The sequence below is a fragment of the Falco punctatus genome (genome assembly GCF_963210335.1).
Source record: "Falco punctatus genome assembly, chromosome: 3".
NCBI lineage: Eukaryota > Metazoa > Chordata > Aves > Falconiformes > Falconidae > Falco > Falco punctatus.
Window position 1 is genome coordinate 46,505,905 of NC_137582.1, and position 27,155 is coordinate 46,533,059.

A 27,155-nucleotide genomic window follows, 5' to 3' on the forward strand; every position below is an offset into this window, starting at 1 on the left:
TGCACCCAACACTTCTGCAGATTAGACTCTAGAGCCTCAGTGGGGCAACTGGAAAATAAGGGAAGTACAGGAACTGCTTGTGGAGAGCCTGGCGAGAGGACTTCTCACTACAGCAGAGGTGCGAACAGCATCCAGCTCTGCAGCCTGCCTATCCAGGGCGTGAGCAGTAAGATGTTCCTCTCTCCTCATCGTTCATTAGACGTGTTCCAATCTTTACAAGAGATGAAGCAGAGGTCCTGCAGACAACCGGCACCTTCATGCATGACCCTGAGCCAGTCCTAGGAGACAGAAGACAGGAAAGAGAGCCAAGGAAGGGGTGTATTTGAGCTCTATGTGGTCAGACGGGAGGGGTGACTGTGCTCTTCCTGTGCCTAATGCGCAAGTGGGACTTCGCTGGAAGGGACTTTAAATAGCCCAAACAGCTCTCTCCTATTTCTGGTGTATATTTCCGTGTTTAAAAATCTGTATTTTTTGTTTTTATGTTGTAAAGGCCAGATAGACATAGTAGAAGTAAGGCGTATATTTCACAGTAATGGTAATTTTTACTGTTTAACTGCTTCCCCAGGGATTCAATATTTTTTCCTTTCTCCTAGCGTCTCTAAATCAACATTTTATACATTCATGTTAGATACAGTCTGGTTCAGGCTGAGGTTATGGTCTCTGATTTAGGTGACATTCTGTGGTCTAGATGAAGCATGAGGCTGGACTAGAGGACTACAGACAGATCCCTTTGCCCTCAAAACACGTAAATAAAATAGCCTGGCAGAGCATACATCCCTGTTCTGCATTTACTGGGTCACAGTGATGCACTGGAATCAGCTGAAAGTGCAGCAGGAATTTGGTCAGGCTTGAGTGCCACCACCCGAGAAGCTCCACTGAAATCGCTCAGCAAATGTCATGGTGGCTGCTGGTATGCACGGGGAGGACACCCTGGCCACCTCACCTTCGCACTTCATGAGCACAGGGCACAAGTGCTTGCAGCAAGCACAGCATGAGGAAACCTAAGCTGTAATGCCTCAATGGGAGCCTGGCACTTTGCCTTAAAACATCAGCGAGGATAGATCTGAACAGGCGCTGGCCTCTGGGCTGGGCTGGTGGAACAGAGGTGGGCACTCCTTTTGTGTGGCTCTGGCTGCCACGGCTGTAACCTCTGGCAAAAGGGATGGAGCAGAGCGGGGCTGACAGCAACGTCAACCGCTTCAGCAAGGCTCACTAGTGGCATCTGTTGGAGAATTTTTATGGTATATCCCTGGAGGCGAATTAAACACGCAATTGTGCTTAAGTGTATAAGAAAAATCTAATGAACAATGCATTGGGCAGAGTCCCACTGCAGTATGCAGTTCTCCATGGAATCTGCAAAGATGCGTCACAAGCAGATTCCTTATATACACTTGCACCAGCACCAGTCCCAAGAGTGGTCACACCGGGCACCTCAGCCGGGCTGTGGGTCCATCCCCCAGCCCAGCTCTGCCTCCCAAAGGTGGCCCCTGAGCTTGGGTCACTGCGCACTCCCATTTCAGGATGGCTACAAGACAATGCTGAGGCTGTTTGATATCTCATCACCAAGGGAAACTTTACTGCTTTGCAAGGAATCTGTTCCGTCTCTGGCATTCCCGCTTCCAGCCAGTTTAACCCGTTCCTGCAGCTGAGCCTCCTTGCCCTTCATGCCAGATCATTCCCTGGTCACAAATTACCACTGCTGAATAGTTATAATTAAAATTTCCCTTTTACATCTGTCACCACTGGAAATCTAAAGACCAGTCAGAAAATTCTGGGGGAGACTGTCATGGGAACTTGAATTGCCATGAGTGATCAGAAGGCGGCTCACCCAAAGGCATGTATTGCTGCTGGCACGGCGCCCTTGCTTTTTTGGGGATCTGTCTCTGCACTGACTCAGCAACCCAAATGCTTTCCGTAGCTCAGGAGTGTTTTTTGGAAGTCTGCCACAGCATTTCTGACCGCACCAAATCTGTTTAATTTATGAGATCAGTCTTGAGCTATATGGCTTGTCAATTGGTGAAGAAAAGTGATAATTTGTTTCCATTTGTAAACTTTCCAACTGTTTCAATGCTTATGTCTTACTTTGTGTTTTGTCTTTGTCTCCCTCAGGTCCTGTTCTCTGTAACATCTACCTGTCATCCCTCATCTGTCAGTTTTTTCTTCCTACATTACCATATTCTTTTCGTGTTTAGTGTTGGTTGGGTTTTTTTTTTTTTCCATTTTTGTCTTTCTGCTTGTGGTTTAAGTCTTTTCATCTGCAAAGCAAAGCCATAAGAGGTAAATCTCTAGTCTTTGCTTATTGAAGTTAAAAAATAATATAAAAACATATAGAAAGAAATGGGTTAAATGCAATATTACAGCAATTATGATAGTAGAAAATCAGAATTCCTTCTTAAACATCAGCACAGATAGATAGTTTTTCAAATTAGCCATCTGTATGCAGTTGTAATTAAATTGTCTTAGGCCAGAAGGCTGATTCACATGTAAAACTAGTGGGCTGTGCTTTGGACAGCTTGTTTATATGGTCCCATATTCATCTCTTTAATCTAATCTGGACAGCTGAGCTGCCTCACACTTTGAACTTGCTTTCATGTTATGTCTATTGCAACACCATGCCTTATTTTTCCTTTCTTCTGCACAATGAAGGCATTGTTCACTGCCACAGTTCCCTTTAGGGCAAAAAAAGAAAGAAAAAAATAAGGGGGGGGGAAGAGAGGAAAAAAGCTTTGGCTGCATAGAAATATGATCGTGAAAACGAATATATGACAGAAAAAGATTGAAGCTATGACTGGCAGATTTCTCCTGCAATATAGAAAGGCATTCATTCTTTAACTTTTCACTTGTATCCTCCAATAAATACTGTAATATAGAAAGTAGCACATAGAGATGGAGAAAATTCAAGTATTCTAGTAGTAGAAGGACATGTGTATTTTCCCTTGGAAGAGTAAAATGTAGCTCAGTCACACAGCTGTGTTTCCCACTCTTCACCCAGTTCTTCACATTTTGTACAGTCCAATGAAGCTCAGATTGACATTAAAAGACACATTTATATACAACTGTTTTAGGCTATATTTCCCAAAACAGCCAATAGGCTAGCAACAACCTGCCGAGGATGCTCTCAGAGAACGATCCCTGTGTTAGTATATAGATCCAAGGGAAAAGTGATAGAGGATCCTGAAACAAGAGAAAAACTGTCCTAGGAAAGTTGTGATGACGACTGCTCTTTGCCCACTAGGCAGCCACCATCATTTCCAGGCTGCAGATCCTTTCCAACTGGCATTGTTAATCCAGCTTCGCCGTTTCCCCCAAACTTCTGGAGACTTCTCCAATCCCAAAGTGGTCACAAGAGCAACTGAAATCACCAGGAAGGGGAACTCAGGGATGGTTTCCAGCTGCTGGTTCCCTGTTGGCCTCTATCTCCCCTCAGATCTGCAGTGGCCACAGCCTGAAAGGAGAGTCTGCACTGTGGCTACAGGTCCCAGGCTGGCTCCTAGCCAAACCTACCAATATGGTGGTAGAGCTTTTGATTTCCTTCATACTGCAGCGATGGAGGTTGGCACTGTACAAGATGATCAGTTCAGGTGCAAAAGGAGTGTGTAGCCAACCTCTTAGCAACCTGATGTGAAGTTTGTTGAACTGGCACAAACCCAAGCAGCAGCACCGGAGGGATATCAGCACCTGCCCAGAGAACATGGAAATAGCTGTGAACAAGAGTGCTTCTGAAGATGCCATCCTTCTCACAGAGTAAGTACCAGTGTCACTGGTTATTCTTAATATTTTCTTAAATACTCACCCAGTCCTTTACAAACTGGCCAGCCAGTCTCTGCTTTCTCCTATTTTCCTGTGACGTTGCCAAAGCCTTGAAGCTATCTTCCACTCTGTTAAAGCTCAAACCAGATTGATTTCATCTAAATGGCTGTTTTGGAGAGGAGAACAGCAAAATAACCCTTCTCTCTTACTCTCCTTTGTTCTTCATTTAAGGTGTCTGACATACCAACAGCCAAGGTATCTGTGAAAGGGTTTGGTGCTTTCTTGTTGGTGATTGAGCCTTTTTGCTGATTTGGAGCTTTTTTTTTTTACTTGCTTGGCCAGCTTTTTATCTTTTCCCTGACAAACATGAGATTTGGGCATCCATCAAGACATATGCAATAGTATCTTTCTTGGATGTGTATGTAAAAAGGGTGAAGGTCTTACATATGTTTGTAGAAATACACTTGGGCATGCCTATTTTAGCATTTTAGTTTGGAGTAGGAGTGCAAAACAAACCTTCCAGATGTCCCCTTACAATGTTTTGCTTTGCATTGAGGTGAGGCAGGTTTGGACTTCACAAAGTGCATTTTTGCATTTTAGATGAAAGTAACCTTTGCAATACAGGAGGACATATAGTCTGTTCTGCTGGTGAGTATTCAGTCCATTAAGCCAGAGAGCTAGTTTGAAGTCAGAAGAAAAAAACAACAAAAAAAATTGTGGATAGGGTGGACATCAGGTCTTCAGCACCATTTCACTCTACATATCCACTCCTATTTTCTCACACCACTTGCTACTGCTGACATCAACTTGCATGTATAGGGACCTTCCAACATCTCAATCTCAGTGGCTTCTAAATGGAGATATAAAGGGAGTTGTGAGTGAGTATGATGAAGCTGGGGACATAAATTAAGAGCTACACTTAATGGATGGCTAACTCAGGCAGATGAATCCACGCCACAAGTTGAAAAAGAGCAACTAGTAAGCTACAATGGTATGTGGGAGGCAGGATGGTGCACTTTTTTTAAAAAAAAAAAAAAGGAGGAGGGAGGAGGAAAAAAAAAACCAAACAAAAAAAGGAACTGCAGCAGTGCAAGAAAACGAAAGGGAAGCAAAAGGAGGCAGAAGGTGCTGTTACATTCCCTACTCCATCTGCTGGGGCAGCCCAGAATAGCTTGTCATGTTCATCCAGACAATTGTGTAGTAATCTTCTACTGGCTTGTTACCTAACTACCTTTCTCCAAATAATTATTTGGTAGTAGTGAGGTGCATCATTTCTGTAATCACATCTAAGCTTTGATTTCTCCTTATTCAGCATTCTGAGTACCTGAAATTAGGCTTTTAGGTGTAATGGGATAATATAGAAGCCACTGTTTTGTTGTCAAATGATACCATTCAACTCCAGAGTAAAAAAAAAAAAATGCTTTAAGAAGATGCAGTTTGCTGCACTGAGTACTCATTCAATAATGCCTCATGGTAATAACGGCTCATGGTTTATTTTGCATCCTGCTTGTGTTCCCATCTCAGTTCTCTTTGTTCTCCACTTCCATAATTGCTCTCTTTCTTTACAGTTTCTTCTCTGTGATACCTAGAAAACAGTAACTTACTTAAATCTTATTATTCTCAATTGTTACCAGCAACCATAGGTTTTCTAATTCCCTTTTCTACAATTTTAAGGAAACCTGTTATGCCAGAATGCAACGTATTATTAAAGTACTCTCATTCAAATGAAAGGATGTTATTTGTTAGGGAGATTTAATTTATAATGCTGGATATTAAAAGGAAGATAAGTTCCAGGTTTTGATGGAAAGGTTACTAGTATTTGAATTGACATTCCAAAAAACCAAAGAAAATCTCAGAGGGAAAATGAACTGATATGGTGTAAGCAAGCAAATTTCACTATTTGATATATGGGCACATTGAGAGGATACTCTCAGATAAATATGTAAATATTAACTTGGTCATTAGAGGAAACATCTGTCCATAGCATTATTTAAATGCTCAGGGGCAATGGTCCTGAAACAAGATGCAAAGAAACCCGGTTCCCAAGCCTGTCCAACTTCATAGCACACCAAAGTTGATTGCCTTACCATAATGCAAATACAAGACATTGTGTATGCAGAGTGCTTCATAATGAAAAAAATGATAGGGTTAAAGTTATCACAAAGATGTCAGATTACAAAAGACTTGTATCGCTACCATACTACATTCAAAAAAATTACAGAAAAATTATTATTAATCATAAAATAAAAATGAGCACACTATTTTCTTGGAGCCAGATGACTCACAAATTTTGCAGAAGGCAGAGTACAATGTAGACAAAATCTGCTCTCTGAACAACCATGACAGATGCTAAAATAGACCTGTAAAGTGATACTGCAGTAGCATGAATTTATTGTAGATTGTGTAGCTCGTTATATAATTAAACTGATTGGCATTATTCTCTACAGCATATTTCATATCATTTTACTCAAGTTGTTTTAGATGCTCTATTCTTATTCAGGTATGCAAGATTTCCACCTTTTCCATTGACCCAACCCAAACCAGGGAAAAGGCGAATCCAGCTAGAGATCTGTTGTATTTAGTTTTGAGATTACAGTCTCGGTGGGGGAGATACTACATTTCTGGCACGATCACTTGGTAACAGCAGCTAGTTTATGCTCTTTCAACAGAGCCTTAAAATGGCAGAGAAAATAAGATGGGGTCAGAACAGGCAACAATCAAGAAGTGCTGTAATTCCATTTCCTAGTAGTAATTTTAATTTGAGGGCAAACGCAGAAAAAGCAGAGTGCAATGGAGATGAGGCACAGGACTTAATGGCTTGTCTGCTGTTAACTGCTCCCTGTAAGGGCAGGTCTTTGCCAACACACAGCTGAGAACCAGTGCTGATGTCTGGAAATGGCACTGAGAACCAGTGCTGATGTCTGGAAATGGCACTGAAGGCAGGCTGGGCTATGGCATGCCGAGGCTGGAGGTCAGGCCTGTTGTTACTAGTGAACACGGCAGCCAGCGTTCTCCCCTCCATGCCTGGAGCACTGCTGGTGCTTTCCAGTTTCTAGACTTTTGTTGGCTCTGTCAAGTCAGCACTGATGCTGGTACAGGATCCTTTGTGATGACAGCTGTCATTCCTCTCTAAAAGTAGCTGCTTCTCATGGCTGGAGAAGAGTAAAACCTGATTCCGTTGAAATCAATATGGCAACATTCACAGTGACCTCAGAAAAGCCAGATTTTCAGCTTGGCCCTCAGGAACCTCAGCGGTTTTACCCAGCATATCAGAACAGACAGCAATCAATGGCTCCTAAATACCCCACTGTCAGAACAAGCCAAAGTCACTCTTCCCCAGAAACTAGTAGCATGATAACTTTCAAAAAAGCTATACTTGTATGTAAATACAAAGAAAAATACATAGGCATGTAGAATAAATACCATTTTTCTTTTCTAGAAACAAGAAATGTAATTGACTAGCATAGTTCAATGCTGTAGAACACTCAAGTCCCATTAGAAGACTTTTACCAGTAGGTGGTGACACAGAATTATTTATTAGCAGTTTTCTGGCTGCAGAAGGTTCTGAGCTACAAACAGCTAAGCTCTGCAACTTTTTGTTTAAGGTTTTCCTTTAATATGGCTCCACTTTTTCCACTGTTTCACAGCTGCAGGAATGTTTCATAGCTGCAGTTCCATCTCCTGGCGGTTGTAGCCTGTCAGACTGTTCCCGCTCTGTGAACTGCAGGGCTGCCTTCACACAGATGACCTGGTTTTTTCATTTGGTTTCAGTGTTCTCATCTGTTGGCCAAAGTTATTAACCCAGTTGTTGCAACACACACAAGAGAAAAAAGTACATTATTTCTTTATAAGCTGTTCCTCTTATTTACTTCCAGTGAACAAGCAGGTTTTCTGGTTAGCTGTGTGCAAATTTGCTATTTGCTGCCAAATGTAATCAGCAGCCTCTCATAACTCCAACACATCCTTCTGTGTACCAGTGCTCCCGAGTTATGAAGCCATCAGTAACCCTGGAAAAAAAACGATTCGCCTTAGCTTGACCTATTTATTATTGTCTATTTAAACACCATGAGTGGGTCATGACTAACAAAAGCCATATAGCTACAACACAGGACATGAAGCTGGGGGGGGGGGGGGGAGCTGGATGAGTAGTGAGTTGTTTCCAAGCAGCTGTATAAAGCAAGCCAGAAGGCTGCTTTCAGGCTTCACAAGTTACCACAGAAGTGAGCTGGGCCTGTTTGATTTATGGAAACTGTTGGCTCCATGAAGACCACAACCAAACGTATTTCACTGGCTGGAGCAGAGGTGATAGACAAGAGTGCTCCTGGCAGCCTCTGCCCACAGTCAGCGGGCATAGCTAGGTAAAAAATGTCTTGATGCCCTTTTGGCGAAAGTGGTGCAATCTTTCTCAACATGCATCATTCTTGACACAAGCCGTGGTCCTGAAGGCGCAAGCAGAACCATGTCTCTGCTGACCTTGCAGCCGGTGTGGGTAGCCAGACAGTCTGTGCTAAACACATCATAGTAGGTAAAATGTCAGGGTACTGCTTTGTCTGCATCCACGTTCTCTTTAGTTGCTCTTTTTGGACTGGTTCTAGTTCACTATGTACAAGGGCTTAACTGAAAAGTCAAATGACAGTTGTTAAAAGTTATTGTATTTTCTAACTACCATCCAATGCATCACCGTGTTTCTCCACTGTTCTTAAGGGGTGAACACCCACATTCAAACCTGCAATGACAAAGCCTTATACACTCAAGGATATGGGGTGCTTTATTGCTGCTGGTGACATTGGCCTGAGGTGAGTCTTGAGCCCGGGTCGTGTCAGTTCTTTGCACTAATATTCTTCTTACCATTTACACGACAAATTTGCTTCACAAAGCCAAGGCAAAATGAGTCAGTATGTTTTTTCCAACTGCATCCATAACTCCTACGTGTTGCCTTTTTGGACTGGGGCAAGAGAACCAACCTCATACACAACATGCAGTGTGCTGCAGAAAATGTAGTATCTGTCAACCAGTGGGACAACATGAGCTTTGGCAGTAGGAAATGGGACCCAATGTCCAGCCAGATGTTGTGGCTCTGTCTGAAACTGAAGAATGCCAAAATACCATATCCAGAATGTCGGGGCACTCTACTGGTACTGCTGAAAAATCAGCAAAGCCTAATGCCCACTGGTCTAAAGGAAAGGAGATTTGACATTTCTCATCTGCTGAATGTGGGAGAGTATCTATGGCAAGCAGCGCTCCCGCTTACATTTATCACAAGGACATATGTCACAGGCTGCACCCTACTACAGTACTGGCTGGCTTTGGGGCTGTAGATTTGCCTATTGAAGAAACTAGGTGGGAGATGATCTGGAACTAGAAGGCACCTGAAACTGGGAAAAAGTGACTCTGTTCTATCATACTTATTTATCAAGGGGGATGCCACATAAGGGTCTCTTAAACGGAAAAGACGGGGCACATCTGGTTTTCCTGAGAGAAAGAGAAATTATTTAAGGTAGGCTGCCAAGCAGCTTCTCTTCTCTGCCTGCACCTGGTTACACTTTTAGTGGTATTATATATGCACAAATCAAAAAGAGAAAGAAGGCGGGCAGTGTTAGAGAAGTTACTCCTGTTCTGGCAGCAGGATGCCTTTTATAAATGATGTTATCATCACACTGCAGTACAGCTACCCAAAGCACGCAAGGAAAAAGTGTGACTGGCGGCTCTATCTGGTGCATGATAGTTTGAGGAGCCACAGGTATCTGTTGCTGGTTAAACATTATTCCTGACTGACAGAAGCTTCCAACTTTGTTGTTCATTGTCATTTGGACATAAAAAGGCTGAGACCTACACATGCAATAAGAATTAGACACAAATTATCGTACTTGTTAAGGATGAGGAATGATAGGCTGTAGTCAAAGATGACACCCAGAACTGAAATTTCCCATAATGGAAATAAGCAGAAAATGGGAAAGCATAGCTTTTATAAATTCTATACATTCTGTTATAACGGACTAAATTCAGCTAATGAAAAAGCAGGATAATTAAAGAAATGTCTGTATGCCTGTGCTTAAATGGAAGTGGGGTGAGGGACTGGATCTTGAGCTGACACTCAAAAGGAGTTGGCTTTTTAAGTGGGGGAAAACCTCAATGCTAAAAAAAGAATTTATGTCTTCAGTATAGCAGCTTAAAAATTGCCTCAGATGTGCATCCCCATGCCTCACTGCCTTCCTTGGTTTGAAGCCAGGATAATGTTCCCATCTGCCAGGTTTGAGCTCCACACCTTCAGTGTAGTGTTCGATTTGGACGGCAAAAGTTCCAAATCTTTATTGTTTTATCACACACTGTAGGGACACCAACAAAAACTGGTACAAAAGTGAGCCTGAAGAAGTGACTTAAACCCATGTTTCTCTCTTAGAAACATATTAGGCCCTGAATGACTAATGAGTCATCACTATATGCTACCTGAGCTGCCTCCTCAACAGCTTGATGCCAGTTGCTACAAAGCTAGAGTCTGAGCTCTCCCTGGTCAGCGACAGAAAGGGAAAACAATTTAATGGGAAAATAAAGGGTGATCCAAAGACAATGAAAAAAACCCAAACCAGTATGGTTGTCTAATCCTGCTTTCTTTTCTCTCAAGCTGCATTATAAAAGCCCATTTTTCCCTTTCTACCAGAGAAACGTAGTTAGAGGGAGCAAGCTCATCTCCACAACCATCCCTTTGCCCACAGCTGAACCCTCACCATCCCCTCTCACAGCGGTACATGGAACCAGGGCAGGCCACGAGAAGGAGAAGGGAGGGGGTGAGCAGGTTGGCAGCTAAAGGACAACATGAGCTGCAGCCACCACTTAGCTTGAATCCTTTGGACACCAGTTGGTAGCCATTTCATATATTGCTAAACTTGAACTATAAACTGTAATCAGTAAATCTGCAGGATAGATCAAACCACACCTGACAGACCTTCAAATTATCAGCTATTACAGCTGTTTGATTACTTTGTAACTGCTACTGATGTGTGACATCAGCTCAAGGCCATGTCTGCAACTGCCTACATCAATCCAGCAAAGCTCTCTGAAGAAAAATGTCAGAAGAGAGACAATACAGGGTCTCTCCAGAAATGGTTAATCAATAGCTTGCTAGGTTGGCTGAATGCCATTAGATACAGTGGGGCACCCACTGGATATAAATTGTGACCTGTCTTCTGTATCATTCTCAGTCACCTCTCCTGCCATACTGGTAGTTACCATTTTTCCACTTGGAAGTTTTTGGGCATCACCAGAAATGTTCATAACATCATGTATCTGGGGAACATTGATAATACTCTGTTGTGGGGTTTGGTTTCTTCAAGGGAGGAGGAGAAGGTAAGGAATCTACAATTGTACCTCAGTGTACCTAGCTTTTATTTCTGTCAAATATACTGTGTACATAACTAAAAGAAGTGTCATCTGAAGACTGTCAGATGGACAGGTGCAGGGTGGCATGGGCAACACTGTAGTTTGGTCTTTTGAGAGATTTATGTTACAATAGCATGTTTGTGTATGGGCTTTTTAATAGTGAGGTAATTCCTAGACATAGCTGTAGACACAGATCTATGAATAAAGGAAGTAACTGAAACAAAAATATGCATGTTCTGATTTCCTAAAGTCCTGGGCTATAGTTTTACCCGCATTGTAATCACAGCTAATACCTTCTTATATCTAATTATAGTGTAATACCTATTTACAACCATTTTCATAATATCAGTCTATCATACATAGTAACACAGTTTAATACAGATATTTATGTACCTTACTATGTCTAATTCCTTAAAAGCATTTGTCCTACTGGCATATCTACTTAAGGAGCAAATAATTTGCTTACCTGTTGTAACTTTGTATTTTTAGCAGTCATTACTTGTTTTACTTTAAACTCTTAACAAAAAGGGTGAAAATAGTTATCTTCAGATAATAACCATTACGAATTTATTGGAAAAGCTAAAGTATTCATTATTTTAGCAGCCACGGTGTCCTTATTCAGGAAAGTAGTTTTCTGACTCAGAATAAAAAAAATATCATTTAAGTATATGCCTAACTTACAGCATGTGTTTGCTTGAAAGGCTAACTCTTAAGCTTACTGAAGGTCATAGCAAAATTCCCACTGCTTTCAGCAGGATCTGGTCCAAATGGGATATGCCAATACTAACAAACTTTCTACGCTAAAAGGCTATTCCCCTTGGTATTCAAATTGAATTGTGGATACCGTTGCCCAAAAATTTATCAGATGATACTGATGGGATGGATTATTCATTTATGGGGCAATTACATAACTATGTATGTTAGCTAACGGCAACAACTCTGCATTTAAACAGGTGAAAAGTATATTCCTGGTCTAGGGAAAAGAAAGATGACATAATTGAACTGTGTTTTATTATGTTTATTATAATACAGGCTTTTAAAGTTATTCTTCCTTACACACCATAAACCTCACACTAGGCTCAGTCCTAAAAGGGGAGAATAATATTTGTCAATATACTATTTTTTTGGTGGTTTGGGTTGGGTTTTTTTTTGTATTTTTTCACATTACAAAAATGTAGCATCAGTATTTTACTTACCTGGTAGTCCTGGGGAAGAGATCTTTATACATACTTAGAAATTCAGTTTCTGTTTGTGTTTTGTAGGCGACAAGGTGAGCCACCACTTGAAAACGGGTTCCTTCCATACCTGGGCTGTGCCTTGCAGTTTAGTGCCAACCCTCTTGAATTTCTCAGAGAAAAGCAGAAGAAGCATGGCCACATTTTCACTTGCCGAGTAGCGGGGAAATACATTCATTTCCTCACTGACCCTTTTTCATACCATGCATTGATACGCCAAGGAAAACACTTGGACTGGAAGAAGTTCCATTTTGCTACTTCTGCCAAGGTACTACTTTAAAAATGGTTTTAATATTTAACATGCAAAGTATCTGCTGGCAGGACAGTTGTACCCAGTTAATCCCTATATCATAACTGTGCCTTTGAGATAGAACTGGTTTCATATTTCTGCACTTTTATTGGTTTAAAACGTTGGGGTCTTTTTTTCCATTTCCTTAATGGAAAGGAAACTTGCAATGATTTGAATTATCCAAGAATGACATTGTTTAGCCACATAGTATCCCAACTTGCTAAAGCAGGAATACAATTAACACCATCCGCAAAATGATAATGTAGCTTGCTGAAACCTTCTTCAGGAGGTTCTCACTGCTATGGAAGTTTTGGTCCTAATGCCTTAAAAAATGATGCAACGCTGTAGGAGCTCAGTCAAACTCTTACTGAAGTAAGCAAAAAGGCTCCTGTTAAAGTCAACGGGAGCTGAATGAAGGCCTAGGTAACCATGTCCATTTAATTGTGAGCATGTATTTGAATCTATTTCATTTGCCCACTTCACTGTTATGGCTCACTGAGAAAGCATCAGTGCTAGTACTGATAACCTTTATTTTCTCTAGTAAGCTATGAAGTTATACTTTGGATTTAATTTCTATTAACATTTATCATCAAGGTTATGACAGGCCTTATTGATCATGCATACAATTTATTTTGTGACAGGCTTTTGGGCATGGTAGCATTGACCCAGCAGAGGGAAACACCACTGAAAATTTTCATCAGACTTTCATTAGAACGCTTCAAGGTAATGCCCTAGATGCTCTCATTGAAGCAATGATGGAAAACTTACAGTACGTCATGCTGCAGTCAAGAACATCTAAACTTCAGTCTAATATCTGGGTGACAGAAGGACTCTATACATTCTGTTGCCAGGTGATGTTCGAGTCCGGCTTTTTAACACTTTTTGGTAAAGAATTTAATTCAAATAATGACAAGAATCTATCATCAAAGCAGGAAACTGAGAGAGCTCATATCCTAAATGCCCTTGAAAACTTTAAGGAATTTGATAGGATCTTTCCAGCCCTCGTGGCGGGGCTGCCTATCCACCTCTTCAAGAGTGCCCACAGCGCACGTGAGAAGCTGGGAGAGGCACTCCTCCACAAGAACCTCCTGAAGAGAGACAACCTCTCTGAGCTTGTCACTCTCCGTATGTTCCTGAATGACACTCTGTCAACCTTCGATGACATGGAAAAAGCGAAGACCCATGTGGCAGTGCTCTGGGCCTCACAAGCCAACACCATTCCTGCCACATTTTGGAGCTTGTTCTATCTTCTTAAGTAAGTCCCAATGCTTCTTATTTCCAAACAGGAAAAATGTTTCATATCTTTCAGAAACCAGTTCATTAATACAGGCAAATTCCACAGCTTGATACTTCATCAGTGTCAAAAAGCTTACTGATTACAACAGAAGTGGCATGTTGTTCTGGACTTCCACAGAAACACTCTTCACTCACCTGAGACCAAGTAGTAATACCACAGAGCAATTCTGCAGAAGTTTGGGGTTTTTTTTTTAAAGAAAAGCACACTGGGGCAATGCTACTCTTTGTCAAGACAGTTTTGAAGTAAATCTATATGATGTGACATTAAAGTTGTTGGTTGCAGTCGGAACATTAATTATATTGAAGGCTCCCAATATAATCAGACATTTTTAGACTGTCTCACTAGAGCAGGCAAAATGAGCTTTAAGTTCATTACTGTTCTCACAGATAGATAATAGAGAATAGTTTATATATTGATAGAACCTACTGAGGCTGCAGTGCAGACTGCAGCTGCTGAACTTGTTACTCACGAGAGCAGTGCACAGTTCAGATAAGACTATTAAATGTCCATTTTAGAGTGGGTCTCTGTGGAGTATAATCTACCTCAACATGACTGACTCTTAAGTATGTATCTCAATTGCTGACGTTTTTATTGTCAGTGGCTTGCACCCTCATATCTACCTGCCAACGCTAAAAACTGAGGTTCCTTAGTGCTTTTCACTCCAAGAATGCATTGGCATTAGGTCTTCTGGCTTTAGAGTCTTTTAACACCCTGATTGTACCTTCATCAAGACACTATTGCATTCTGTATTGTCATGTATACAAATTTCACCATAGCTCATACATTCCATGTCTGTAAGAAAGTCTAGACAGCAAAGGATACTATGTGGACTTTTAGTATTAGGAAGATTCTTTTCAGCGAGGCAGAATATTGCTACATAATGGGACATCATCCAGGATAAGTGATGTTATAAAACTGATATATAATCCTGTTCCCAAACTTTCTACCCGCAGTGGGGATATTCCCTAATCTAATTGTTTTATTTCTTGTTCCTGGCATTCCTTTTTAGTGATATTACTGTTTATTACCTGAGTTATGCAAATCAGTTCTGTCCTGCTTGTCATTGGAGACAGACTCAAATACTTGTGGTTCTTTTCCTTTTTTTGAAGCTGTGGTACCTTTGCCAATACCTGAAAAAGTGTAATTGCAGCATTTTCCTGCAACATTTTCATTTTAAAAGGCTGAACTTGTCAGCTATCAAACTAAATTTTAGTCAGGAAGAAAATTAATGACAAAACCCCTTTTAAAACATTCTTAAGTGTAAAATTATGTCATACTTCTGCTCTTTTGATCTTAGGAATCCAGAAGCAATGAGAGCTGCTACCAAAGAAGTGCAAAGTATTTTGGAAAGTGCCGGAGAGAAGATCAGCTTAGATGGCAAACATATTTCCTTGAACCGAAAACAGCTGGATAACATGCCAGTACTAGGTAGGATTACTTTATGCAGGAGTACCAGAAATCACCCCACATTATTCACAGTGTTCTATTTGTTACCAGATAAATGCTTGCTCAGAATTACTATGGAATTAGCCAACAAATGCTAGAACAAAACCCTATATGTTTCTGAGCAACAGCCAACACAATCAGTCTTCCCAATGTCCCAGGTGGTACTGAGTATAAAAATTCACGTGTATAGCACTTTTTCATGGGTAATGGCATGTCTCGATATGGCTACAAAGCTACATAACATAGTATGGGAGACCTATGGATAATTCAGAACAGTCTTTTGTTTAGTAATGACTTTATATCAAATAAAATAGCGTTGCCAAATTTTATATCCCAATTCTTACAAAGTGAAACAGTATCTTCTAACACCACTAGGTTTATTTCTTCTTAATATTTTTCAAATCATGGGCACATTTTCAAAAGTATCAAAGTTATGGAGAGTTTTGAAAATGTCATCCTTTAACTACTGTGGCCTTAAAAAAACCCATCAGCTTATGTTGAAACAAAAAAAAACCCCAAGTTACTTTTTCTGAATACTGGTTTCTATGCACCACTTCTTAAAGTTTCAGAAAATCCTGATCACTGCACTGTTTCTTTTCTTGTTATGTTTCCAGTTACGACTGGTTCGTTCTTCATCTCAGAGTGAAAATGTGTCTCACTTTCAAATATTCTGTTGCATCAACTAGAAGTATTTTTCTAGGGGAAAGCAGATTATGTTCTCAGTATTATCTGCAGAAGAGATAATAGCGCTAAAAAGAAATGAGAAAGATACTTTCTTAGGCGTTTAGAAAGTTTTTGTTAAAATATTTTAAAATATTTCTTCTAATAAATGCAGGGTTTGGTAATGGGTCTGAAATAGTTCAAAATACATGACCTCCCTCAAGGACACACACATACCATTTCCATGGTAATCGTTCCTTTTCCTCTCCTAATAGACAGCATCATCAAGGAGGCAATGAGGCTATCAAGTGCATCCATGACATTCCGAGTTGCCAAGGAGGATTTCACTTTGCACTTGGAGAATGAGTTTTACAACATTCGCAGTGACGATATCGTAGCTCTTTATCCTCAACTGTTGCATTTTGATCCAGAAATCTATGCTGATCCCTTGGTAAGTATTTAGCAAAGTGCATTAAACTCTGAGTTCTAGCAGAAGCTGACATGCCTTTAAATAGAGCATGTATCAGGGGTGCCCCCGCGACTGGTTTTCTGTTGTACTCCGGGCAGCCTGCTCTTACACCTGGAGACGTAATGGTAGGCAAGAAAAAGAATAAAGTCAGTGCAAGCACTAGCTCCAAAACATGTTTCAGTCTAACCAAAAAGTGTGCTGCCAGCCCAAGACAGCCTTCTACTTACTGCCTTCCTCCGTGAGGAAAGATCACCGTTATGGGGGGGTTGAGGGAGGTCAAGGGTAAGGATAGTATTTTCCCAAAGGCACAGAATGAGAAATATTTCAGTTCTACTGCATGACCAAGAACGCAGGTTATAAACCTTGTTTTCAGAGGTCAGAAAAGGAGAGTTACCAGCAAAGAACCTGGGATCATGCCGCACATACCAGAACTGAGACGCCACCCTCTCTAAAACAGCCCCATGGGGCCTGGTGCTACCGTACAACACTTACTGCTAGAGGCTTTTCTTCCTCAGCCTGCGTTTCATGTCTTAATGGCATTTTCTAGTCTTTGGAGACATTAAAATACCAAGTAACTGTTTTGTGGGTTTATTTACAGACATTCAAATATGATCGCTTTCTCAATGAGAACGGAGAAGAAAAGACAGACTTCTACCGCAACGGTCGCAAGTTGAAGTATTACTATATGCCATTTGGGACAGGCATAGCAAAATGCCCTGGCAGGTTATTTGCTGTCCATGAAATTAAACAATTTTTGGTTTTGGTTTTTTCATATTTTGAGATAGAGCTGGTGGACAATAATGTGCAATGCCCTTCTTTAGACCAATCCCGTGCAGGACTGGGTATTTTGCAACCAGTCAATGACATTGATTTCAGGTATAGACTGAAATGCCTATGAATATATACATATGTTATATTATACATATAAACTATGTACTATATAACATATGCTTTATATATGTTTTATGCATGTATACAAATGAAGCATTGCAAGACTTGGGGGAAAATCTGTATGAAGATGCTAATTCATCAGTCTATTGGAAAATGCATAGTATACCATTATGGTACCAGCATGCAGTGGGTTTAATGCACTGTGTTGATGCAAATGACTCCCCTTTTACCAACCATTTTGAAATGCAAGTTAAGATTTTGAATTGTGTGAGTACAATAGTTCTTTTTTTTTTTTTTTTCTGTCAGCAAATACTTTCCTAGAGTTAGTTAGAATTTAATCTGCTACCTCAAAATGATTGTCAAAATTCAACTACAGTTAAAACTTATTCTTTTTTATAAGTGAAATGTTGGGGGTGGTGGTTCTCCCCACAGACAAAATAAAATTTTTGTTGTATAAAGACAGATTCACAGTGAGGAGGGGACAGTTTCCTGGGGAAGTACCTTTATGGTTTTATGAAAAACTAGAAAAAGACTTGAAGAAAACCTACAGAAATGTTCACGTTCTAGTGAAACTGCAAAACTTGTATGATATTCATTGTAATATACTTATTTTCAGAAAGTTGTAACTGTATTAAAATAAATGATATTGGCTGAACCAAATGCATCTCCAGACTGCTTGTCATTTTAATGTCTTAATGCTACCAAAGATTTATGCACTTATCCAAAGCCACCTAAGCCAGCTTTAAACTAGCCAGCTCCAATGCCAATATGGAGATAAATAAATAGCTACCCTATATTCACCAGTATTCTAGCTGGATTTTGCACAGTTGCCTGAACTCCATAATTCCAGTAACCTCCACTGGTCATACTCCTTAGGTCTTCCTAGTCTAATTCAATTAAAGTTATCATGGGTAGTATGCCCCCATATTTCATTTTTAGTGGTGGCATTTCCATAAGAACAATTGTTCTAGAGAAAATAAAATTTGGTTCTCTAACATCCCTATCCTTTCCTGCTACGTATGATTGATAGATGGATGGATGTCACAAAAGCCCATTTTTAAATGAAACATCTTCAGGCTGAAAGAGATAGTTTTCTTATCATCTGCCAATGAAAAGAACAAATGGATTTAAAATACTGTTTTTATCCTGGGTTTGCATGTTTCTGAAGGACTTATGGTCAGACCTTTTGTCCTTGACTCAAAAGTAAGCCTCATCACAGAAGACGAGGTACAGGACTATTAGATATTTTCAAATTTCACATTCTGGCAAGACATCCAGTCTAGCTGATAGAGCTCTTCCTAAACACTGAATTTTGGATTGAGTCCTAGAACTGCTTTAAATTATGTATCCATTTCTTTTCTCACTATCCACTGTGCTAAATATTCAAAGGTAAATAAAAAGATTCTGTAGTGTGTGATTATTTATTAGCTGTGTGTTGTCTTTGTAATTTTATTTAATCTCTTTTCCTTCTTAAAGGAGAATAAGAACACCGATTTGTTGCCATTTGTGATACATGTAATATTCAACTATTATGTTTAATGCAAATGGGTTTCAATTATTACTTTGATTCTTTTGGTAAGGGAAGTATCCAGTCTTTATGTACAGCTTGTTTTCATACTTCTGTCAATTATATTTTGGTATGATTTATTTAAATTACAGCACATTCAACGTAAGCTAGCATTGACTCAGAGAATACATGAAAGTCTGACATTATCACTACATGTGCCCTGGCACATATTATTACCATTAGAGTATCTACTCCCCCTTTCTTAGAGAAATCCTACTTAAAACAACAGCTTCTGAGGGTAGCAAAGCTATGCAATGCTTTAAGCAATATACTCTTCCTTTATGAACAGGAATTCAACATAGAATTCCAACAGCAGATAATAAAAGATAAGAAGACAACTGCTAAAGCAACTCTAGGTTCCCTGGAAAATTAAGCCTTCCTTTACATCCTTTGCCTCCTTCAAACTGGCTGTTCCAAACTGATCTGACTGGGCTTTAATGTTTTCTCTCAGCTCCCTTGCTCTATAAGAAACTGAAGTATTCTGTTTCTTTTGGTCTATGAGAAACTGAAGTATTCAGTAGCTCCTAGAGCTGATACGACCTCCAGCTACCCAAGCGTGGGAAAATAATGGAAGACTGGAGAGGAGGATTGCAAACATGCTCAAGTGACTTTCAGGTAGGGTGTCAAAACCCACATATATCAAACTAATAATTGTTTAGCCTTCTGTGTTGGACAAGTAAGACATCTGTGTTTAGATAACATAGGCCTATGATAGACTTAGAGGCACCCTATTGAAAATGCTTGAGATTCCTGCCCTGCTGTGGGAATGATCAAAGCACAGTGGTAAACTACACCCGTACAAATAAGTACAGGGGAAAACAGCAGCTTTGGTGATCCTGTGGCATGGACAGAGCTCCAAGGTGCCTGCATCCCCACTTGTCTGCCTCTGCCGGGGTGCTACTTCAGGGATCCCCTGGTAATGAAAGTAAATTTACTCTCTGCATTTCATCTGTGGTTTTGTGGTTTCCTATGTCCTGCCTGTGCTACCAACAGTAGAAAACTGGGGGGAAGGCAAAACCACCACAGGATTCACTCTGCAGGGTAAAGCCAAGTCCTGAACATCATGAGGAGGTTACTGACTTCATTGCCAAGTGCCAATGCTTTTGGAGATGGCACAGGAGATACAAAAGCCAGCATCTCCATGTCTGCATGGTCTTCTTGGCACTTTCTCCTTCCTCTGCCGTGTGTTAATCCTGATCCACTGGAATTATGCTCTCAGGGCTTTGCTTGACTGACCTGATCTCATTAGCTAGTCTTCCCCACTATGCTGACAGTGTCTACATTAGGTCAGATGCCTGTTTTCTTTCCCAGGACTCTGAAACCCATTCTCCCCTCAGCTACTATATTCCTCCCCCTTTTATATAACTTTTTCATTCCTTCTGGATACTTGCTACGTGGGCTGATCTATAGAGGGTATTACAAAAGATATTGGTGTGATCTCTCTAACCCTTCATAGGGACTTCAGCATTTTAACCAGAGGTTCAGCTAGGGAGAACCATGCCACATTTTTCATTGCAGCAGACATATAGGGAGAAGCTTCAGTTTCTGTTAGAGTTTTACTTTTCATATTGTTTTTTTCAGTGAGGATTAGCTCAGTCTTTAATGTTCAGAATGTACCAGATAAATGCTACAAATATGTTAGGTTCTGCCTATAGCCTTCAGCCAATTTTGCACCAAGAAGATGAAGAGCAAGCAAATAAAACCTGTGAAGTTCTGTCAGGCTGGACTGCTATTTACAAATTTATGTTTGAAGTCGGTTCTAAAATTGTTGACATTCTAAAACAAAAAGTGCCTCATTGCAACTTGCATAAATCCCTACAGATTTCTAATGGAAATAATCTAAACTGATGGTCTTAAAGCTCTATTTGCAATTAAAATAACTATAATATTTTTTTTTATTTTGTGATACGTATTTATGCACATGATAAACAACTTTGCTTTAAAAATTATTTACTCCAATATGGAAAGTACAAAGCTTTGTTTTCAAAGAAATCTTAAGAAATTCAAGTCCAATGGAAAAGAGATATACTTCTGCTAGGGCAGATATGACTAACGAGTGGCCAGAACACCCAAATGTTTATGCAATACAACTATCTTACAGTAGTAATACAGATCTGCTTATTTTAAAATGGCCAGCTTTAGTACCCCTCACATTGCTCTCCTAGAGAGCGAATTCAAAGATTTCCTAACCGGGGCAGTGAGACCATTCCCAGGTCACAAAACACAGCAGAGGCAGGCATGAGGGTCCGGATCTATCCCACCAAAGTCCAATGCCTTAACTGCAGAGCCACCATGAATTGGCAGAACGCAGCACTGTTGCCAGACCATACACAGGGTCCTGCCGGGGTGGCTCAGGTGCTCCTGCTGACACTCCTGCAGCGGCACAACCCTCACCACCCAGGCCTCCCATCACTTGCCTGTCACTGGTGTAGAAATTCTCCATTGGCGGCTGGACCCACAGCCAGTGGATTGGTATTCAGTGTATGAAACAACAGAGATGACCAGTGCTTTCTGCCCGGTTCTGAACAGGAACACGAGGAGTATATCAGCATGTCTTCAGGGGACTGCGCAAAGCAATGCCACTTTTTAATGTTGACCTGATGATATGCAGCTGAAAAGATCCAGTATAACCCCCCCAGTACGCTTCCACTTTGTGACAAAAGACATACAGATGAACAGTTTGAACAGTTTTGATAGGGATTTCTTTTTTTATTATCAGGCTATATACAAGTATTTTGGCTTGCTGCCATGGCTGCTAGTTTTCTAACCTCAGTTAAACCCCCGTTACTGTGGTCACACAGATGCAAGTGAGGGCAGAAAAGAGTACAAAGTCTGTGGCAGCTATGCCTCAGCTAATGAAATCAAACACTTCAGCAATCGATAGTCATCTGCCTTGCCAGAGTCATGGACACCACGAGGTTATAACAGGGCAACCCTCTTTGCTATCTCTCCTAACAGCAGTACTTTTCTTAAGACAAGGAGACCAAAAAAAGGAAGGCTAAAGACCATAAGAGCAATTAGAAAAAATACTGGGCAAATCCAGGCTGGTGAGGAGGCAACCTCTGCCATGGGTTGTGTATGTATATCACATTACATACTTACTAGGTAAAATACGTAAAGAGATAAGGGCAAAAGTGTGGTAAAGACCCCATCCCTCAGGTGAGGAACCTAACCATTAGGTTAGCTCAGGCATTCATTCCATTTCTCAGGTAATCTGTGGCCTGTTTTCTCTGAAAAACTGAATGGTTTCAACAGGATGATTTGCATGACCCCCTGATGGTACCCTTACAGCTAAAGTGCTCTCTTGGCTGAGAAAAGATTCAATTTCAACATGGGATTGAAGTCCCTGAGGTAGAGGAGGGTACCCAGTCCAGTCTCTCCCACACCTCACAGGATGACGCTAACCTTGCGGCTGTCCTGTTAAGGGTGAGTGAGAGTGAGAGGTACCTTCTGAAGGAGGCACAAGCATATTATAGACTAGTCAGGACTTTAAGCGCTCAAGCTTTTTTTGGACCCAGACAAGCTCTGCATCAGGCTAACCAGGTGCCCCTGCACAGTGATCTTGAAATTAGGAGCATGACACAGGCAGCTGGGTCAGAGCAGGTGGCTCATAACCCAGCAGAAGGAGGCATTTCAGCTAAGCAGATGGAATCTAGGCAGTGAAAATCTACACTTTTCAGGATAAAAGAAAACTTTACCTCATCACGGAGTTCTTGGAGGTGACACAATGACCTTACTAATAAAATAAGACACCTTATCAGAAAACAAGACAGTTTTACATTTCTAAAACCATGCTGGCCATAGCTGTTCACCAGCTGGGATTCATCCATGGAGAAACTACCCCGGATAAGCCTTTGCTGTCTGTAAAGGGTCATGTAAACCCACCCTGCGCAGTCATCTGTCTCCAGCAGGCTGAACCAGCTCCTTCCCGGCAATGTGAGCATGAAGCAGCAGCAGCCACACTCAGTGGCAGCAGTGGCAGGCTTGGGATGCAGTATGCAGGGATGTATTGGGATGCAGTAAGGTGCAGCATGGAGGGAGCTCTCAGTGGTTGGGACCTGGCCCTTGTGAGCTGCAGCACACTGGTGATTTTCTCAAGGTTAAGGTTCAGCCTGGAACTGCTTTACAGGATGAAGCTAAAAGCATCCTAGCCAAATTTTGAAAGGAAGAAGCTGCCACTGCATTGTGTAGGGACACATTGTGTGAGGCTTGCTTTTAGGGGCTCCCCAACAGCAGAGAGAGAAGACCTTCTGCTCTGTGGGTCCTGATGGACTGAAGGTCAAAGCTGTGTGCAAAGTGCTGCTCTTCTCAGTCAAAATTACAGCACTTCCCTGCTTAAAGAGAAGCAGAACTGTAGGCACCTAGTAACAGAGCTGCCACTAAGTTCAGGCAGCCACTCTTCAACTTGTCAGCAGTGGTTTTGGTTACTGTGGTTTTGAACAAAGACTTTCAGACCCTACCTAAAGGTCTTAAATTTATTTTGTATTTTACTGTTGAAATATCAGGATAAACTGTTGTTTATATGACTTCTCATGCAAGTTTCTGAAGAATAACAAATGAAGCAAAAGGAGGAAAAGTCATGAGATATTTTTTCTGAAAGCATAAAATAAATTTTAGTGATAACTATAGCTTGGTTGCCAATAGGGTGCTTCAAAAGATACTGTTCATGGTCTTAGTGTAAATGGGTAACTGTAGAAGCATAAATTGGTATCTGCCATTTATGAACTGCACAGAGTGCTAAGGTGGCATGTCAGCAGCCTGAAGATAGGGCTAAGATCTGCTCTCATTTACACCACCATAAGGTCAACACAGTTAAACAGCACACACAGGAGGCTTGATCATAATTCTGCCTACAACCTGTCCCTCTTTAGTTAGCTGCATACAGGAGGTTTGGTGGTAAAAGCAGTCATTGCCTCATAATAACCTTAGAATTAAACAATAAAAAGGTTACATACTATTAAATGGACTGCTGTCAGTGCAAATACCCAGCTTGCTAACTGTTGTTGACTTTGTTTTCTGCCAAGACAGACAACTCTGTGGGACAGACTTCAAATCAAACGATCTTCAGTGGTCCACGTGTCATGAAAGGAGAGAGAGGTCACTTCAGAGCAATTCACTGGAGAGCCACAGATTTTTAAAATGGAAAGCTCATTTTACATAATTCACCAATAAATAAGATCCTGCAGATCCCATTGATCATTTTAAGAATAACAAGTAATTTCTGAAATTCATCTTATCAGATAGAAGGATCCCATAGAGATTTTGAAAGATTAAAACACCTTGGCTGACTGAATCACACTTGTGTTGAGATCTCTTCAGTGTGAGGAGCCATGTCATTATTTCTTGGTAACATTTGTGTAACAGTCGATTGGAAGGGGATTAGATGACTCATGGTTGCCAGTAACGGCAGACATACAAACATCCACAAGAACATCATTAAAGACCATAAGCTGGAAAAGGTCAGGTTGGAGGTCCACTTCACCCTAGGTGTGGCAAGAGGTTTGCTTTGCCCAAGAGTATGGCAAGCGTGAGTGGAGCTTCCTCAGGATCTGTATAAGGCTCCTACATAATGAACTTGCTCTCAGAGATGCTCAACCTACAAGTGCTCAGCTCTTTCCAAGAAAAAACTGGTTTTCTGTCAGGTTCTGGAGGGCTTTGGGAGGCCTCTGTCCTTTTGCTAGCTGCTGGCAAAAGCCCTGCACGAAGTACTGGCGGGCAGGCGTGTGGGGCCAGTCATTGCCACCCCTGGGACACACTTGAGCCAGCTGTGCCGTGGCCAGTCCCACCTTCCAGTAGATTCAGTTTCTAAAGAGAGCAGTGCCAGCCCCCTGGCTCTCGTCAGACCGTGCTCCATATGGATATCTGGCCTATATTGCACAGAGCACCTCAGAAGGTAAATCTGAGCCTGCAAGAGAAACTTGGACTGATACAAGCACTCGGTGCCTGCAAAAAGTTTTCTCATTCACCACGGTGAGCTTGCATGGCTGAAGCACAGGGTGGGGAATGCTGCCTGAAGGGTTAAATCAGTGGGCCAGAGGAGAACTGGGCCTTGCTGCCCTACGGTGACCTCAGCTCTGCTCCCTCCTCTAACGATAAGTGCTCCCTACGCTGAGGGAAAGACTTCTTCTCTGCTTTATGCGGCATTTCAGCTCGACTGCTCTGCCCAAGTAAGCGAAGCCTCAGGAAAGGCAGGCAAGGAGGGGCTTTCTAAAAATACATCCTCCGCATTGAACTGAGTCATTTCGTGGCTGTTTTATTTCCTAGACGTAAGAACTTGGAACAAGGAATAATATACACATAAGCATTTGAAGATGTTGTTAAAAATGACAGGGGAAACCATCAATGACGGAAGCAACTGCCGATTCTATGAGTTCTGCTAACTGTGCCTCATAGTCTTGGTACATTAGTTCCTTATAGGTATTATGTAGACACAGCAAACCTACGTAAACAGACTGAAACAGTTGCTGTCCATTGAAGTTGCACGTCTGGAGTTAGAAGAGATTTTCCTACATCTGTAAAGAGACTACAGCCAAAGGACTTTTCCTGAAATCTGGTGATATGATAAAGCATTACGAATTGTGCAGAATCTACAGAAACCATAGCCAGGTGCTATGGGTGCTGGATACAGCCACAGAGATAAGCTACACTGCAGACCTATCTGCAGATGGCTGACATTAGGTTTCTAGTGGAGGCATTGCAATGCCTGAAGGTAGACACCCGGTTGCAATTCAGAAGACCTAAGCTAACTGCTCAGGCTCCTGGTGCAGGCAGGGCAGAGATGACAGCTGAAGGACCTGCCCCATCTTGCCCCACAAGTGTTTTTTAAAGCTACATGCTTATTCCTTGGCCTCCCTGCTAAGAACGTTTTTACTATTGTTACTTATTATCGGTATTATTTCCATACAGATCAGGATTTTGTTAAAAGAATTATACAAACACAGAAAAAACCCCCACCATGCTTCTCCCAAGGATGTCACAGTCTAAGGAAAAGACGAGGCGAAAGCCATCCATCTAGAGGAGGGCAAGGAAACAACAAGGCAGTGTTGCCAGCATGCCAGCTGAAGAGACCAACAGGTTGGTTAATGTCAAGGTTATCACTGACACTAAAGCATCTTGATCTGGTCAGATCGAAAACATAAGAATAAGACAGTTAATACCATACAACAGATAGGTGAGTATTAAGCTTTGAAGCTCCTTGAAAGTAAAACCAGAGTGGCTTAAAGCTATAAAAGATGCAGAGAAGGCAGCAAGGGAGGAGGAATCACAGCGTAGATAAATGACCTTTACCATAAAAATATGAGTGGATGTAGTAGGACAGAAAAGCACTGGAAAATTGCTACAGTGCAAGAAGGGAGCACTTGGATGAATGCTTTGTTAGGAGAATGGCTAGGAAAGGCTGTATCTTAACAGCAGTTACGCAGAAGCCAAGACATAATATTTTAAGTAGAGGAGTACTGCTGAGACCACTGACGGGTAACCAAGGGCAAGGATAAGGTACCATTTTTGAGACTTAACCTGATGAAAGACATCGGAAAGTAGTGTCACTTGAGTGAAGCAGGTATAAATTCAGTTGATGGAAAGCCAGAACACCGTTTAAAAGCAGTACTCCATAACGTGATTTTAAATGGTGCATTCAGCAAGCTATGAAGCAAGAAAGGAACACAGCACTATCACCACTGAAGTAAGCTTGTATTAGGTAACAAAAGAGTGAGGGAGAACAAAATGTTAAGGGGAGGAGTGACAGACAAGGTGACTCTCAGGAGATACGACAGGATGGAGTCAGAAGAAAAGTACAGCCCAGTAAGAGTGCTGATTTCGTGGAAACCACGAACCTCAATTTCCAGAGTAGACCTCAGACAGACCCTATTCCAGACAGTTACTGCTGTAAATAAAATACAGCAGACTGGATCCACATGCATGTACTTATGCAAATATTTGCTACCACTCTGATCAAAGTTATTAGTTGATAATGTTCAGCCATGCGAACTGGCCTTGAACAGCATTTATTAAGGTGTTCCACTACTACAGCTATTGCTAAAGACCAGTACACCAAACTGCGCTGGCAATCAACCTTGAACCTTTGCGCAGAGGACTACCAGTAAGAACATACAGAAAATAATGTATCTGGAGCATGCCAAATAAAACACGTGTGCAACTATCACTAGCACCTTAGA

At 41.3% G+C, this 27,155-nt stretch overlaps 1 protein-coding gene across 1 annotated transcript; it reads left to right on the forward strand.

The window, feature by feature from the left end:
• Positions 1 to 25,810, forward strand: CYP7A1 (cytochrome P450 family 7 subfamily A member 1). The gene is made up of 6 exons (XM_080380413.1): positions 1 to 11,094; positions 12,390 to 12,630; positions 13,293 to 13,906; positions 15,246 to 15,376; positions 16,330 to 16,505; positions 17,122 to 25,810. Exons 1-6 carry the CDS (start codon positions 10,883 to 10,885, stop codon positions 17,419 to 17,421), a joined length of 1,674 nt encoding a protein of 557 aa, XP_080236539.1. The 5' UTR covers positions 1 to 10,882; the 3' UTR covers positions 17,422 to 25,810.
• The last annotated feature ends 1,345 nt before the right edge of the window (positions 25,811 to 27,155 follow it).

Coding starts and splice junctions, on each gene's coding strand:
- CYP7A1 (XM_080380413.1), top strand. CDS start 10,883: ATGCCATTAGATACAGTGGGGCACCCACTGGATATAAATTGTGACCTG. Junction 11,095..12,389: donor CTTCAAGGGAGGAGGAGAAG/GTAAGGAATCTA, acceptor TGTGTTTTGTAG/GCGACAAGGTGAGCCACCAC. Junction 12,631..13,292: donor ATTTTGCTACTTCTGCCAAG/GTACTACTTTAA, acceptor ATTTTGTGACAG/GCTTTTGGGCATGGTAGCAT.